Genomic DNA, 18,071 nt, shown 5'->3' on the forward strand with positions numbered 1-18,071 from the left:
CACGCCTTCTCGCTCCAGCCCTCCAGTCGCTGAAGCGACTCCCCACCAGTCGCTTCAGCTCCTTATTGGCTAGCAGAGAGGGGAGGAAAGGGTACGGGTCTTCTCTTTTGCTCTCTAAACTCCCTCGTCTAGTTTCCCGGTCTCCTCATAGGCTGTTCACGAACCCATAGTCTTGAGCTGTCGCGCAGACGTGCACATACTCTCACTGCCCCTCAAGCCTTCGAGAGTTACGCGGTTCTGACGTGAGAGGGGCACGCTGCTAAACCGTCTTCACTTACGATTGGCTGTGGCCGAGGTCCGTCACGCAACCACGCCTCCTCCCTCCGCCCAACCTCCCAATTTGATAAGACCTTGCAGGAGGCCACGCCTCAGCCCGTTGGACCGCTTCGCCCTGCGATTGGCTAAGGGAGCTGGCATGCTTTCCCACCCCCCACCCCGCAACTCCTTACCGAGCTTCCGAGAGGCTAGCCGGACCCCGCGGAAGTTGTCAGTCAATCTCCTCCCTCCCCATCCCCCGCGAGGCCCCGCCCCCGGGCCGCGCGCCCCCAACGCGCGCGCGCACACGCACTCGCACTCCCCCTGCCGCCGCCCGCCCCTCGCCTCTCCCAGCACCTTCTCAAGTTGTAGCGGCCGCTCGCCAGGGGTTCTCTGTGGGCGGCGGAAGGGCGCGTGGGGGAGGGGGTCCGGACCGCTGGGCGCTTCGAGGAGCGAGTTTGTGAGTGTGTGTGTCTGTGTGTATGCGCGCGCGCGGGCGCGTGCCCAGGGCCGGGGCGGCGGGTCACCGCCCCGGGAGATGAGGGGTCGGCGCTGACAGGGAAGAGCGCCGGCGGTGGAGACAGCGGCTCGGAGGGGCCCAGCGATGGCAGCGCCTCGGGAGGAGGCTCGAGACAGGGCGGGCTGCCCTGGCAGCGGCCACTGAGGTGCTGGCGGGCCGGCCGCCCGGGGACCCGGGCCGTCAGGGACGAGAGGCGCGTTCGACGTCCGCACCCTCGCGCCCTCGCCTCAGTTGTCTGAACTTCGGGCTCCTGTCCACCCGCCCTAGGAACTCGGGAGTCAACAACTTCTTCACACACCACCCCCTCTCCGCCCCCGCCAGCCCCGGGGAGCTCGCCGAGCGGCGGGGACCGGGAACCTCCGGCCCTGAGATGTGGCCGTGAGGCGTCGGCGGGCGGCGAGAAGAGAGCTCGGCGGGCGCCCGGGAGCAGGAGGGCGGTGCGGCTGGGGGGCACGGGGCGGAGGGGCGCGAGCTCCTCGGCGCCTCTCCCCCGCCTCCTCCTCCTGGCGCTGCCCGTTCCGTGCAAGCCGCAGCGGGAGCTGCCAAGCGCCAGGGCCGCGGAGATGTCGTCGTCGTCGCCGCCGCCGGCGGGGGCTGCCAGCGCCGCCATCTCGGCCGCCGAGAAAGTGGACGGCTTCACCCGGAAATCGGTGCGCAAGGCGCAGAGGCAGAAGCGCTCGCAGGGCTCGTCGCAGTTCCGCAGCCAGTGCAGCCAGCCAGAGCTGCACCCCTTGCCCCAACTCAAAGGTAGGTAACCTCCGAGGGCGCAGCCCGGGGAAGAACGCGCGGGTTCTCCTCGGCGCCGCCGGAGCCTTTGCTTTCTCGGGCGCGGGGGTGGGGGGTTCCTTCTGTCCACCTGGGGCTCGCGTTCCCCAACTTTCCTTGGCGTCCTCCCACCGTCTTTATGATTCAGACAGGTTTGATGTTAAAAGAGTCGTGCTTTTTCTCCCCCCTCACTTATCTGGGTTCACTTTAACTCTTCCCTTCTTGGAGGAGGCCAGCACCCCTCCCTCCCCACCTGCGCGCTCGGGTTCCTGCCCTTGGGATTGCAACTCTCCAGCTGAGTCTGGAGGGGTAGACTTTTTCTTATTTCAGTCTTCCTCGAGTCTTGCCCTTCCCCATCTTGTTGTAACAACCTGTCTTACGTTCCGACCTTCACTTTTCTGAGACCTGCCTCCTCTTTTCGGCCTCTCTCAGTTAAGCTTTTGCTTTTCCAATTATAAAGCGTCTTTGCGCACACTATAACTTTTACTTCCCTTTGATCTTTCCAAAGAGTCTTAGGACCAGAAATCCTAATGCGTACACCGGTTAAGAGTTACCTGCCTTTACCTGCCTTTAGATTGATTTATAAAGAAAAAGCCTAAAAATCTGACCAGGGTAGTGTCTTACTTACTGAGTCATTAGATTTAAATGTTACTCTTTAGCCCAAAGAATGAAAAGATTTAAAATATTGTCTGAATATTTGCAATGAAATGGGAACTTAGTTCGCCAAGCAGTGATTCCAGGGACTCTGTAGGTTTGTACAGTAATTCAAATTGGTGTCCGTGCCTAACGCCTTACAAGAGAACTTGGCACTCCTTCTGGCTCACTTACTTTTCCCACTAGGTTTAGAGGATTGAAAAAAAAAAAAAAAAAAGAAAAGAAATTGGTTCCTGACGTTCTGGTTTATTTTTTGTGTGTGGATTTCTACCTTTTAATTTTATAATTTTAACGTCTTTGCTTTTTATGAGATAAACATTGTCATGGAACAAGATGATAATGGTCCTAAACATTTGAATTTTTTTTTTCCTACAAAAGAAACCTGATAGAAATCTAGATCATCTGTTTTGCAGGATCAGGAAATGAAAGTTTCTGTATCGAAATAGATAATGTTCAGGAGGTTTTTCGATCAATTTCAAAGAGCTCCAGCATCCGGTTCAAGGCCAGCCTGGTTCTGATTTGTCTTTAGGCCTAGGAATCCAGTCTTAGTTTGGCCAGGAGTCTAAAGAAAACCCCAGATCAAATCACAGTTGACCTGCAGTAACTTTGGAGCCCCATTCACATCCTACACTACTATCGTGCTTCTTGGGGTTCTTCTAAGCATCCCACCACCAGAATCACACTGGCTTTTGAAAGAAAGTTTTATTTAAGATGAGTAGCCTGTGGTACTGCGTTTATCATTTGCTCTTTAGTATACAAAAATTGTTCAGACATAGGCATCATAGCCTACAGTAGACCACGAATGGTAGATGTTGCCAAGACTTTAATTCTTGAGTGATGTCATAGCTATAAAACAATATTATCTTACTTGTTAGGACATTGAACTGCTATTCATGAATTTTAAATTTTAAACTTAACTAAAACATTGTAGTTATTTTTACATTATTGGGTTTTTTCCCCATTAAATTGGCAAATTATTTTTGCAGTTTGAAGGTTTGGTGCTAGTGTTAGTGTCTTTCTTTCATATGTCTTTACTTTGCTTTTCAGAGAGATATTGTGGTTCTTTATATTGTCTTTTTCATTTTTTATCAATTTTTATTAGAGTATAGTTGCTTTACAATATTGTGTTAGTTTCTACTGTACAACAAAGTGAATCAGTTCTACATGTATCGTCTGTTTTTTAGATTTCCTTCCCATTTAGATCACCACAAAGTACTGAGTAGAATTCCCTGTGGGTTTTCATTATCTATTTTATACATAGTAGTGCATATATGTCATTCCCAATCTCCCAGTTCATCCCACCACCCTCTTCCCTGCTTGGTGTCCATATGTTTGTTCTGTATCTCTATTTCTGCTTTGCAAATAAGTTTATCTTATATTGTCCTTTTATATATAATATTTTATATTTAATAAAAGTAATTAAATATTAAACATATATTGATAGTTACTTCAAGCCAGAAGATGCAACTTTAATATATTTTGCTTTTAAAAGCCTAGCAAAAACATACAGTCAGTAATCATCTAAGTTATATGGTGTATATAGTTCAACAAGTTGAAGATGCCATTAAATGTTTTATTTATAGTATTTTGCTCACTAGTAGAGAAAAAAAATTAAATTTTAGATTTAATCTATGTTTTTCACATTAAAATATAGTACTCTTTATAAGGAAATTTATGTATTCAGGATAAATTGATGTAAATTTAATTGAGGAATAAGATTCTTACTTAGATTACCCACTATTAGGAAAAATGACTTTTACTCCCGATGCCAAAATGCTTGAAAAGTGGTTTTTTAAAAATGTAGTTGCTTCACTTAGAACTTTGGCAGTGTCCTTGATACCACATGTTGTGTGCTTTTTCTGTCAGTAGTAGTTTTTTCCATTTGTGGCCTTAACAAAAACCAGTGGAAAGCCCTGTAATGTGTGTATGAAAGAGAATTTTTCTTCCTGCTCTGAAATACCATCTTACAGTGGAGTGATTCAGATATCTGTGGGCATCCAAGATCTTTTCAGTGTTTATACCAACCTGCTTATGTTATACTTTGTCCACATGGATCTGAGCTGGAAAGGTGCCAGCTGTTTTCCTCAAAGCATACTGTGGGTAAAGATTAACAAAATAATCCCACTTTTTCATCTAAAGAAGTTTATTTGTGCAGAATAAGTAAGTGGGTTGCAGAATTTTAATGGTAAAAATGTTCAGAGAAAATAATGTTTTATTGGAGAAAGTATTTTAAAAACAAGCCTTGTTAAAAGGAGTTTTTAAAAATGAGAAACTGTTATATAGGCCCTCAATCTGCCTTGTATAGCTTAAAAACAATTTTTTTTCCAAAACACTTGAAATTTGTTACGTTAGTTCTGTACGGTCTTCTGACTAAGTATGAGAAAATAAATGTAGGGACAGTCTATCAATCATTTCTCTGTATTTATATTTACATTAGTATTGTACTTAATTTTCCTACTTTAAACTTTTCCTCTAGTAACCAACAGTTAGGAAACTTACAACTTAAAAAAAAAAAATAACCTGTTAATGGGAAGTTTTTCTGTCTGTTTGACCTGTTTTGTGTCTCTGAAAGAATTGGTTTGGTAGAATAATAGATGTTACACAGTTATATAACGGCATTTATTAATTATTTTATACTTTTCTTTACATTTTAAAATTATAAGAACAATATCGATCATAATTGAAATAAGTGAAACAGTCCAGAAGGTTGTGTAATATCTAATCCCAGGTATCTGTTTCTTTTTCACACCTACTGAGGTAATGTTGTGGGAGAATCCACTACCCTGTATTTTTACAAAAATTACATATCATTGTGTCATCCCAGCAGCTCTGTGCAAGACCGATATTATTCCCAGATGTGACGTTGAGACTTAGAGAGCTTAGTTTCAGGCCTGTGATTATTTCTCTGGATGGCAGTTGACACTGGTACCCAGGTTAAATGATTAGAGTGTATTTGCTGTTAACCTGCTTTATGAACATTGGAGCAGGATGATAATCGAGTTGGGTCATTGGGGTCAGCCCTGGGTCAAAGGTAAAAGTTTAATCTTTCTGAGTTGCTATCCTTATCTGTAAAATGGGGATAAAACCTTCTATCTCCCTAGGATTGTGGGGCTTATGTGAAATAATGTAATTGGTGCCTAAAAATAGACAAAGAATATTAGTTCCCATTCTCTTTGATATTTGAAAATCCAAATTAAAAGTATTTTTTAAATGAAGGGTTCACATAAATAGTAAAACTTTCCCAGTGTAAAGTATAAATTATTTATAATCAGATCTCAGATATGATCTATGTGCACTGAGGTGAAGCATCAGCATAAGTGTGGATATGGAAATAGGGTAGAATGACTTTTTAAATGTTGAATGCTATAGTTAGAAGTTTTTTTTATCAAGCAAAGAAATTGAATTAACTAGTAGAATTATATAGGTGTGCGTCTCTCATAGGAGACAGACCGTAAATGGCAAAGAACAGAATGAAACTGGCGTTGAGATTAAAGTCCCCTTCAGATGAGGTAAAGCATTTCCCAAATTTCCTCAGTTTCTTGGTTGTTATATTCTTAGAGGTTTGATCCTCCTGGAGGTATCGAGGCTTGTAATAGTGGTGTTCATCTGAAGTGTTCCCTTGTCTTTAGGGAACACTTTTTTTTGTTTGTTTTTCCTGATATATGTGGTCGCAAAGAGTCGGACATGACTGAGCAACTGAACTGATGTGGTCTTTTGGGTATCTGGTACAAGAATACTGACATGATTTGAAATTTCCTAACCAGTGACTTTTTTTGTGCTGGTGAGGAGCACTACTCACTCAACTTTTAAGGTTTATAGATTTTTTTTCCCCAAGGTTAATTTCATTCATCTAAACCCAAAACCCATTTTAGTAATTGGGATAGCATTAAAGGAGAGTTGAAATTCCCCTGAATATGTTAAAAATGTGTTTACAAAGGAATGTATAACGTTTTAGTCATTTTACAGCTATCTTCTGGCAGTATTAATAATACCATATTTCTTGTAGTCAACCTATATTTTAATTTTTAAAAACTTTTAGGATATACCTCTAGAGAAATTAATATAGTGTCATTGTTGGCCTTCACATGAAGGAAAAACTTTTCCATTTAAGTCTTAATTTAACATTTTCAGAATTCCTGTTTAGGGTCAGACTTCTTTTTCCCCCAGTTTTATTACCTCCTCTGATTCTTAATTGAACTTTGGATCCTTTTATGAAGTGCCTGTAAAGTAAGACTCAAGTTAAATGTGCTTTAGTAAAATAGTATGATCACTGGGACAGAGTACTGTCCTGTAAATAGACTGAAGTTGTCTTCCTGCATTATTGATGATTCACAGTCACTTTGGGCTGGTTGGTTAACCCTTCTGAACTTCAGTTAATCATTTTTACTTGTAAGAATAGTATTTTCCCTTGAAACAGTCTTAAAGATGAATTAGTCTTTAGTGAGTTAAAGACTTTGGATGACAAAGACAGGTTTATCAACAAAAATGATACATTTGGGAAATAACAGATTTTTGAATATTCTTTGAATTTTAACTTTTTAAAAATTGTAAAAAGTCGGGGATGAAGACTAGCTTATTTTTATTTATATGTGTTTAGCAGGGTTGTCAACCCTGGCTGTGCTCTTAGTTTTAAAAAACATCAGTGCCTGGGTCTTACCCTCAAGTGACTCTAAATAAATTGGTCTAATGTAGGTTGCAGGCATTTGTATTTTTGAAAGCTCCCAGAATGATTCTAATATGCAGCCAGGGTTGAGAATCACTGGTTTGACATTATGTATTGATTTAATTCATTAATTGAGACTTTGTCCTTTTCTCTAGATTCTCATGGCTCATTACCCAGCCTGTTAACATTTCCTGCCCTTACTTCACCTGCTGCTATTTACTTTTCACTCTTAACTTTGCTGCCCCCTATGGCTAATCAGCTGCTTTCCTGAAGAGGGAGAATGCTGTTGGATTCTGGAGTTTTAGGTGTGATCTTTTGTATTTTGTTGTAGTTAGCGTAATTAAAACTCCGCTGTTATCCTTTGATACAAGGTGATCAGGTTTGTTTTTTTTTCTGTAATTTTTGGAGCTGTGGCTGAGCTGTCAAGCAGAAGTGAGAACATAAGAAAGCAGTTTGCCTAGTTTTAATCCCATCATCCAGGGTAACATAATCCCAACCAATCTGGAATGTAAAACTATTTGCTGTATGTTCACAGCATTGTTCCACCTCTTGAAGATTTAGAACTAATATAACTACTGTATAAATTGACTACTAGGTGTTGAACAAATGAGATATTGTTGATCATAACTGTGTTTTTGGTAACGCCTTATATTTATTTAGCATCAAGTAATGTTTTTCTTGTGGTTGCCTTGGCAGCACGTATACTAAAATTGGAACTATAGAAGATTAGCATGGCTTCTGCACAAGGATGACACATATTTGTGAAGCATTTCAGAATTTTGCAGAATAAACAGAGCATTTGGGGCAGGGGGAGAGAGAAAGAAATTTTTTCTTCAGAGGGTTTTCACATCTATTCTCTAAACCTTGACCATAGTCTTTAACTGAAGGTAGGGCAGCAATGACCTGGGGCCATTTACATTTTATAACCGTCTCTTGTCGTTGGCCTTTCTGCCAGCCAGTTTGAACAGTACCCGTGTTTGTTGATTTGTTGTTTTGAGTCAGTTTCAGTCGTTATGTAGTCCTCTCTGCAGAATGAGATGGTAAGATTTTTGTGAAAGCAGAAGTCACCTGTGTTTTCATATCCTGTTATAGGACCAAAATACAGTGTTCTGTGCATAACAAGTGTGATCATGTAGACAGTCACTGTTTTGATTAAGAAATTACCTGTTAGCCCTCCCTTTACACCTTTATTCAGGGTTTTTTAAAGTAAATTAATTTTGGGGTTTTAATACCATGGTAAATAGGAGATACAGTTTTGAAACAGATGATTGTTTGCTCCTGTATTTGGGGCTTTGCCAGTGACTGGTGTGACATGTAACATTATTGCTAGGGAAGGTATTGTGTAAGATCTGTGTAGAAAAGTAATACTGTGTTGACGTCCAGATGTGGACAGCTGTATTTCAGATAAACTGAAATAACTAATTTCCAGTAATTTCTAAATTTAAGGTTCAGTCTTTATTTATAAGGACCTTGAAGGAGATGAAAGGAACAGATTTTAAATATATAATTACTTGTAGTGCATTATTATGTAACAGGTAACCCACGTGATGTACCAAAAGAGTTTTACACGACAGGCTACGTTTATGTGAAATAAGCTGTACTTGTCTGAGCAGGATATTCACTAATAAGCAGTTTCAGACCACTTTTTATGTATATGTTTTTGAACTCTTCCCTGAAGAAATTTATTCATGTGGGTTTTTGTGTGAGTAATGGTGGATTTTAGAAATCCTGCAGTTTTGATCCGTATTTCTTAAAGAAACCTATTAGGATTTTCTGGTAGTTTGCTGAGTATCATAGGTTCACATTATAAAATCCAGAGAACCTATTTCTAACTTGGATACTGAAGGCAAGGGATTCCTTGGGAACTCACTCCTCCTACTGGAATGGTGATGCTGACTGCATTTATAGTTCCCTTACTGCGCTGTTGTATCTAGTTGAGCCTTCCAGTGCTGAATGCGACCTCAGGAGTCATTCTGGTTTAGCTTTCATTGGGAAAGAGTTTCACTGTTCTTAAAAAAAAAACAAAAAAAAAAACCTATGCAGGAGACCTGGGTTCGATCCCTGGGTTGGGAAGATCTCTTGGAGGAGGGCATGGCAACCCCCTCCAGTATTCTTGCCTGGGGAATTCCCCATGGACAGGAGCATGGCGAGCGACAGTGCATGGGGGTCACAAGACTTGGACACAACTGAGTGACTAAAACCACACGCACACACACAAAATAAATATCTTATTTTCTCACCAGAAACGCCTTCTTTAAGGTAGGGAGGAAAAGTATAGGGTTTTTAAGCTCTTAGATGCTCCCTCAGAATCTGCTTAGTTAGTGAGTAAACTGCACAGACAATAACTAAAAAAATGTTAGCTATATGAAACCAGAATTTTTTAAAGACTGGACTTAACTTGTAGTAAAGGAGTATAAAATATTAACTCTAGCTTCAGAAATGATACACTTTCTCTGTTTGATTGGTCTTTGCCTTTGATTCGCACTCACTGATAAAGGATGTTCTAGAATTATAATTATTATCAGGAGATGATGATTGTTTGAACTCATGGTTAATCCAGTGCCTTTAAATTTATAAAGTAAAAATGAGACAGTTTTTGTCATAAGCTCTGAATTTTGATTTAGCAAAGACGGGTGTCTTTAAAACAATTTTCCAAACAGACTTTTCTAAAGATAAACATTTGTTGAAGTCATGCTGCTGTTGCTGCTAAATCACTTCAGTTGTGTCCGACTCTGTGTGACCCCATAGACGGCAGCCACCAGGCTCCCCCGTCCCTGGGATTCTCCAGGCAAGAACACTGGAGTGGGTTGCCATTTCCTTCTCCAATGCATGAAAGTGAAAAGTGAAAGTGAAGTCTTTCAGTTGTGTCCGACTCTTCGAGACCCCGTGGACTGCAGCCAACCAGGCCCCTCCGTCCATGGGATTTTCCAGGCAAAGTACTGGAGTGGGGTGCCATTGCCTTCTCTGGTTGAAGTCATGAGTAAAATAAAATAAAACTTCTATAGGAATATATGCTTTTTTCCCCACTTGTAGTACCATTCTTCTTTTAATTAGCCAGAGGAAAAATATTTTGTTTGCCTGCTGTGAAACTGGAAATATGCTTTGCTTTCAAAATCTAGTACAGAAATATTTTCATCTTTGATGTTCATAGGGCTTAAATTTTAGGTGAACCATTGTAGAGGTTAAAATTTTACTCAGTAAAGTTAATAAAATGATGAATGCTTTTTCTTTTGAAACGTCTTTAGGAGCTTGTGGTCTGGTGGGGTACATCTAGACATGTAAACTGGTGGTTTCAATTAGCGACAAGTGTTGTGATAAGAGTAAGCAGTAAAAGCCTAAGGGAGTGTGTGAGGGACCCAACTCAATTTTGTGTGTGAGGAGAAAGATCAGGGAAATCTCCCTGGAGAAAGTGACAGGTAAGCTTAGACCTGCAAGGCTAGACATGTTAGACCAAGACAGGTGGGTTCTAAGAGGCCTGCCAAGGACAACGTGGCCATCCTTAGGGTAAGTAAGTGGCTGTGATGTGCTTCGTCTCTTTGCATGCCCATGGGCTGTAGCCATGGGATTCTCCAGGCAAGAATACTGAAGGGGGTTGCCATGCCCTCCTCCAGGGGATCTTCCCCCCCCCAGGGATTGAACCCTGGTCTCCTGCATTGCAGGTGGGTTCTTTACCATCTGAGCCAACAGGGAAGCCTGTGACTGTGATAAAGAATATTACAATAGGGAACTGGCTAGAGAAGAGATTGGAGCAACATTTAGGGTCTAGGTAACAGCTTTGATGCTATGTCCAGCAGTTATTCCTGACAGTAGTGTGAAGAATGTATTGGGAGATGAGAATGAAGAATCCTAGTTAATGCTGGCACAGTAATACAAACAAGAGGTAATGGTCTCCTTGTCGAAGTGGGAGTGAGTGATATCACAGCAGGGACTTGGAAAGAGGGAAAAAGCAATGATGATACATTGCTGACTTGGGCAACTAGATGTATGGTAGCAGTTTACTGAAAGGGAAAAAGAGTAGATCAGATGTGGGAGAAGATAGTGGTTCCACACATGGGACGGGTTGAACTACCTGTGGAAATAGAAGTGAAGAGTCAAGTAGGAAATTAGATATTTGGGTCTGCAGCTAAGTAGAAAGAGCTGGGCTAGGAATCAGCATTTAGAAACTTTAAAGATGATTCTTGAAGAGATTGAAATAGAAGCAACCGCCTACTGGAAATGTATAGAACAAGAAAAGGGCAAAGAATATCATCATTTAGATGATGATCAGAGGAAAAGGAGCAACAGCTTGAGTGGAAGATAGGAGAGAGTAGGGACAGGAGAGAGTAGGGACAAGGTGGTCAAACGAAGAAAATGTGTTTTTAAATAGGGGTGAGGTGGGGCTAGTAGCAGTCAGAAGAGCTGCTGACAGGTCCAATATTTAAGAACTGAAAAGCTTCAGTTTTGGTAGTCTTCAGGCAACACTGGTGACTCGTGATGCATTTCAGAGGGTTGATGATCTTGAAACCAGAGTTCTCTAAGGTGGGGAGTGAATGGAAATGGAGAGCCAAGTCAGTAAGTATGGACATCTCTTTCAAGAAGCTTGACAATTAAAAAAAGTATCACTCGAGCTGCTGGGTGGAGAATGGATTGTAGCAGAACTGGATTTTTAGGAGGAGGACCAGTCAAGAGTTTGTTTTAAAAGGCTAGATGAGAAATGATATGGCTAGGTCTGGGTGGTAGCAATAAAGTTGGAGAAAAAGAGATGTGTTCAAAGTACAGCTAACTGGGACCTGTTGATGAATTGTATGGAGGAGATGGACAGACAAAGGTAGGAGTCAGAGAGATTTCCCAGGTGTTTTAGCTTGGACCGCTAGCTGAGTGGGTAGGTCTACCACCACTGAGAAGGAATACGTTAGAAAAAGAACTGATAAAGAGGAAAAATTCAGGGTTATAATTTAGACATTCTAAGTTTGAGATGTCTTTCGGAAACCTGGGTATAAATATCAAGTAGACTTTTGGATGTGTGAATCACAGAGTGCCCATTGGTAATTTCTGTAACTTCTAAACATGAATTAAAAGATGTTGAGATTGTTTATTAGAAAATGTTGGTAGTTTGAGATGCTGACCACTATATCTTTTGGCCAAAATGGGATTATCTAGCCCCATTGAGTGCAATGTCTGTACAAGACATCATACAGTGGTAAGATATCCTTGATATATGTGTGAGGTGATCACAAAATATGTTGGGACAGGTGCATAAATAGGGTAAGTTACTTAATTGACTGTTCTCTGCCTTTAGACTAGAAGTTAAATACTTTAGGACCTAAGATCCATAACTTCCTTCCCAGTATTCAGGCATTCAGTGCTTGGTTTTAATATTTATTGAGTAAAATAATGAAGCAAGTGCTATTAAATTGATTTAAAGAAAAACACCATTTTGTGCCATGCAGTAATTTACAATTTTATAATGATTTATAATTGAGTGATAGTTTACATACAGCTCCAAATTGAGCATTTTGTTGATGAAGAAACCAAAACATATAGGTTATATTCTTGTGCAAGTCATTTATAACTTCATCTTCTCAGTTAATTCCTCTTTAATATGAAACTGAAGATATGTATTGTCTGCAGTAAAGCAAAATTAGCACTTTATTTTTTATTTTTAGCACTTTGTGTTCTAACAGTGCAAAGGAGAAATAGTTGAGAGCCTTACAAGAAAGATACTGATTTGTTACAGGACCTGGACAGGTAGGCCAGTACTGAACATAGGTTTTTCCAAGACCCTGTAAAGCAAAAGATCTTTACGTCTTAAATTATCCTGGTATAAAAATGCTTTGTTGATCTTCTTTGCAGGTCTTCCTTTTAGCACAGTTCTTCCATTTTTTAAGTAACATAAAATTTTCCTGTAGAAGAAATTGAAGAGTATCTGTTTTATGAATGAGTACTGAGAAGCAAGATGCAGTGAACTTTTAAATCAGTTAGCACATTTGTGTCAGCTAGATTTATGATTTGGTGTCTCTACTCAGTTAAAAGTTATAATCTATAATTAGCAGCTTTGAGGAATTACGGAATTGTTATGGGATATCACAAACTGGTTAAATTCTGTCCACTTATTTTTTCCTCTCTGTTCCCCACTACACGTGCTATGTACAAATAGTTTTTGAAAAAAAATTTTTTAACTGTGACCATGTTACATTGTACTTTCTAATCATTATTTCCCAATTCAAGGAAGGAAAATAAATTGGAGCCAGATAACTGAGGCTTGAGTATAATAATAAAAGTCAACTGGGCCAATTCATCTTATCACTTGACTTGATTATTCTCCTGCTAAATTCCCCCCCCAAAACTGAAATTAGACAATATGTCATCTCCTTAAGTGGTTATCTACATACATTTGTGCTCCCAGACTAAATTTGAATCAGAAGTGGAAATAAAGTAGCAAATGTAACAATGAAATATATTTAAGGTGCATTTAATTTTCACAGTTGTATTTTCTTCATAGGAAATTTCTATGATTCATGTAAGAGAGGTTAAAAAAATAACCCAGCTTTTACATACCTACCAGATACCTAGGCACTGATTTTGGTACTTCATATAGTTTGATAATTCTGTTTTTAATTTGTATCACCTGCGTAAGCTTACACATGACATGTTTTAATATTTTGAGAACTGCTTTAAAAAAAAAATCTAGAAAAGTAGTTTCTTCTGTGGAATAAGAATGACTATTTTAGGATACAATACTTGCAATGAGTCATGAGTAATCTCAGTTTTCATGGTTTTCTAAAATAAACTCATTTAAAGACTATGCAGTAAGAAATGTCATATTCTTAACTTCCCTATTTCTTGTATAATGGCTTTATTATTTTTGTATAAACTTACAGACTCACTCTTAAAAAACAAGCCAAAAGAGAATCTTAAAAGATAGAAAGTAAAAATCCCCAGCCAGAAGAAACTTCTAAAATTTTGAGCATCTTCTTAGATTTTCCCATTAGTGAGATCATATAATAATGTATGCTGTTCTATAATTCATTACTTTGACTTTAATAAAATATTATAAATAGCACATTGCTTAAACAAAAAATGAAATCTATTTAGAATTGTTTCTGACTATATTATTTTTGGAAATGCTGAGTCAAATAATTTTAAACCTTGATTATGAAAATTTATTATGTTATCCATAAAAGGAGAGAAAATAATTTCTAAGAGTAGTGGTACTTTATTTTAGGGAGATTATACATGGATCTCTTAGAAAATCTAAAGGAATCCATCATCTTCTCAGAAAATACATATAATATTTTATATATAATTTCAGGGTCCTTGAATTGCACCACCACCACCCTGAAGCCCATCTCTGGTCAGATAGAGGAGGGGAGTGGGTAGGGTATTTTGTGGACTATCATAGGCCTTGCTCTAGAAATTTCAACAACCTTGTTAAAGTAGGTAATCCTTTTTCTTAACACAATAGCAGGTGTTTCTTAGGGGGTGCAGGTAGGGTTAGCTGAAAGACAAAACTCATCACAGCTATCAGAACCATCTATAAAAACGCTTAATACTTCTTGTTCCCCAAAGGCCCCAAATGAAACAGTTCAGTTCAGTCACTCAGTCGTGTCCGACTCTTTGCAACCCCATGAACCACAGCACGCCAGGCCTCCCAGTCCATCACCAACTCCTGGAGTCCACCCAAACCCATGCCCATTGAGTTGGTGATGCCATCTAACCATCTCATCCTCTGTCGTCCCCTTCTCCTCCTGCCCTCAATCTTTCCCAGCATCAGGGTCTTTTCCAGTGAGTCAGCTCTTTGCATCAGGTGGCCAAAGTATTGGAGTTTCAGCTTCAACATCAGTCCTTCCAATGAACACCTAGGACTGATCTCCTTTAGGATGGACTGGTTAGATCTCCTTGCAGTCCAAGGGACTCTTCAACTTCAATTCTTCGGTGCTCAGCTTTCTTTATAGTCCAACTCTCACATCCATACATGACCACTGGAAAAACCATAGCCTTGACCAGATGGACCTTTGTTGACAAAGTAATGTCTCTGCTTTTTAATACGCTGTCTAGGTTGGTCATAACTTTCCTTCCAAGGAGTAAGCATCTTTTAATTTCACGGCTGCAGTCACCATCTTCAGTGATTTTGGAGCCCAGAAAAATAAAGTCAGCTACTGTTGCCACTGTTTCCCCATCTATTTGCCATGAAGTGATGGGACTGGATACCATAATCTTAGTTTTCTGAATGTTGAGCTTTAAGCCAACTTTTTCACTCTCTTTCATCAACAAGTGTGCTTCTAAAAACCTTTACTGTATTTAATGAACAGTAGGCTTTATAATCAAATTAAGCAGATTGATAGAGATGTTCCATTTATTCTCCTGGGAGCCTGTTTTTCAGTGTTCTGCTTCTCAAGGTTCTACATTCCAAGAAATCCACGTAACATGCCCCACTAGCTTATCTTCATTTCTTGTTCTTACCTACTTTACAGTGGTTTTTTAATTAAAAAAAAAAATAGTGAATTTTTTGAGATAAAGATTGAGCAGTTACTTTAACCCTTCTTTAGTGTAGTAGTTCTGGACATACTCATATTTGAACGGTAGTTGAGTAAGACATGTTAATATTTATGTTCTTTAAAGTTTTAGATAGTGTTCTAGGGGTTTTCTTAAAATGGTATATACAGTTGTATATTAGAATGCATTATCAGACTGGTAGGGTGCATATATTCAGATTCCTAAAATGTGGTATCTACAATTTCCCCAGCATTTTCAATTTTAAGGAAATCATAGATCCTTAACTAAGTCACATTTAGTTACAATGCTATGAATCATTTGTTAATAAACATTTCCGTTGTTACTTTGTAATAGCTTGATCCTCTAAAGTTTCAAATAAAAGCTGATTTCAGACTCCTAGTTATTAATGTTCTAGGGGTATTGCCAAAAAAAGCTACATGTCCTATATTCTGTGCCAGTTTCTTAAATTAGAATCTTGGATTGCATCCTCAGCGTGTCACTGTAGTGGTATTGCTGGGTTGCTATGATACGGTGCTTGTTCTATAATTTGTAGCATGAAGCTTATATGAGCGCCGACTTTAGATTTCAAATATATGAGCAGCAGTAATTGGGAATATGTTACCTTTTTTCTTTTAAGAAAAATTATACCTATAAAACTGTTACTTCTGTTATGACTTCTGATACCTAGACCTTCAAACTGTTCTTAGATGTAAAATAATGAACAACTTGAAATAATTTAGCTATTGCTATGAAGTTTATCACATTAACTTTTATGAAAATGAACAAGAAGAGGAAGATTTTATGATAATGAATATTTTAAGATTTCAATGTTCTCAGTATTTGAGGTCTTGAAAGAAATGAATGTAGACTAGATTTTCTGATAATATTCATTTAAGACAGTACCAATAAAACCATATGACAAGGGAAAACTCCAAGTTATATTACTGTTCTGAATATAATTATTTTATTCAGTACTGTTCTTAAAACCAGCCTTATTAAAACATGGCCATATTAATAAACTATTATTATCATCTCTTTTTAAAAAAATGTTATTGAAGTATAGTTTATTTGCAGTGTGTTAATTTCTGCTGTATGGCAAAGTGATTTAGTTATATATATGTATATATTAACTTTAATATTATGGTTTAATATTATGGATAATATTATACATTATCATTAGTATTATGGGCTGTGGTCAACCTAGACAGCATATTAAAAAGCAGAGATATTGCTTTGACAAAAAAGGTCTGTCTAGTCAAGGCTATGGTTTTTCCAGTTGTCATGTATAGATGTGAGAGTTGGACTATAAAGAAAGCTGAGCGTTGAAGAATTGATGCTTTTGAACTGTGGTGTTGGAGAAGACTCTTGAGAGTCCCTTGGACTGCAAGGAGATCCAACCAGTCTATCCTAAAGGAAATCAGTCCTGAATATTCATTTGAAGGACTGATGCTGAAGCTGAAACTGCAATATTTTGGCCACCTGATGCAAAGAACTGACTCACTAGAAAAGACCCTGATGCTGGGAAAGATTGAAGATGGGAGAAGAAGGGAATGACAGAGGATGAGAAGGTTGGATGGCATCACTGACTCAATGGACATGAGTTTGAGTAAACTCCGGGAGTTGGTGAAGGACAGGGAAGCCCGGCGTGCTGCATTCCATGGGGTCGCAAAGAGTCAGACTCAACTGAGCGGCTGAACTGAAACTGATTATGGTTTATCAGAATATTGATTATAGTTCTCTGTGCTATAAAATATGACCTTGTAGTTTATCCATCCTATATATAATAGTTTGCATCTGCTAATCTCAAACTCCCAATCCTTCCCCTCCGCACTCTCCTCTTCCCCTTGGCAACTACAAGTCTGTTCCCTATATCTGTAGCCTGTTGCATTTGATATGTCATTTGTGTCATATTCTAGATTCCACATGTGAGTGGTATCATATGATACTTGTCTTTCTCTTTCTAATGTACTTCATTTATTATAATAATCTCTAGGTACATGTTGCTTCAAATGACATTATTTCATTCTTTTTTATGGCTGAATAATAGTCCATTGTTTGTGTGTGCGTGTATGTGTGTGTATATATAAAATACTACAGTTTCTTTACCCATTCATCTGTTGATGGGCATTTTGATTGTTTCTATGTCTTGGCTATTGTAAATAATGCTGCTATGAACATAGGTGGGCACATATGTTTTCAAATTATAGTTTTGTCTGGGTATCTACCCAACAGGGAGATTGCTGGATCATATGGCAATTCTAGTTTTTTGAGGAAACTCCATACTGTTTTCCATAGCAGCTGCACAATTTACATTCCCATCAACAATTTAAAAGTGAAAAGTGAAGTCGCTTAGTCATGTCCGACTCTTTGCGACCCCATAGACTGTAGCCTACCAGGCTCCTCTGTCCATGGGATTTTCCAGGCAGTAGTACTGGAGTGTATTACCATTTCCTTCTCCAGGGGATCTTCCCAACCCAGGGCTCGAACCCGGGTCTCCCGCATTGTAGACAGATGCTTTACCATCTGAGCCACCAGGGAAGTACTTGTAGACTTTTTGATGACGGCCATTCTGGCCTGTGTGAGGTGGTACCTCATTGTAGTTTTGATTTGCATTTCTCTAATAACTAGTGATGAGGAGCTTCTTTTCATGTGCCTTTAGGCCATCTGTATGTCTTTGGGGAAAAGTCTGTTTAGGTCTTCTGCCCATTTTCCAATTGGGTTGTTTGTTTGTTACTGAAT

General features: G+C 39.5%; 1 protein-coding gene and 1 pseudogene across 1 annotated transcript in view; both read left to right on the forward strand.

Moving 5' to 3' along the window:
- Nucleotides 1-1,157: 1,157 nt before the first annotated feature.
- PPP2R5A (protein phosphatase 2 regulatory subunit B'alpha) overlaps nucleotides 1,158-18,071 on the forward strand; it is a 71,773-nt gene continuing 54,859 nt past the window's right edge. Inside the window, exon 1 of the mRNA XM_006073085.4 lies at nucleotides 1,158-1,522. Within this exon, the coding sequence (XP_006073147.1) occupies nucleotides 1,339-1,522 (184 nt within the window). The 5' untranslated portion in view covers nucleotides 1,158-1,338. The remainder of the gene's footprint in view (nucleotides 1,523-18,071) is intronic.
- LOC112585379 lies at nucleotides 7,538-7,638 on the forward strand (annotated as a pseudogene).

This window comes from Bubalus bubalis, chromosome 5 (genome assembly GCF_019923935.1).
Source record: "Bubalus bubalis isolate 160015118507 breed Murrah chromosome 5, NDDB_SH_1, whole genome shotgun sequence".
Taxonomy (NCBI): Eukaryota; Metazoa; Chordata; class Mammalia; order Artiodactyla; family Bovidae; genus Bubalus; species Bubalus bubalis.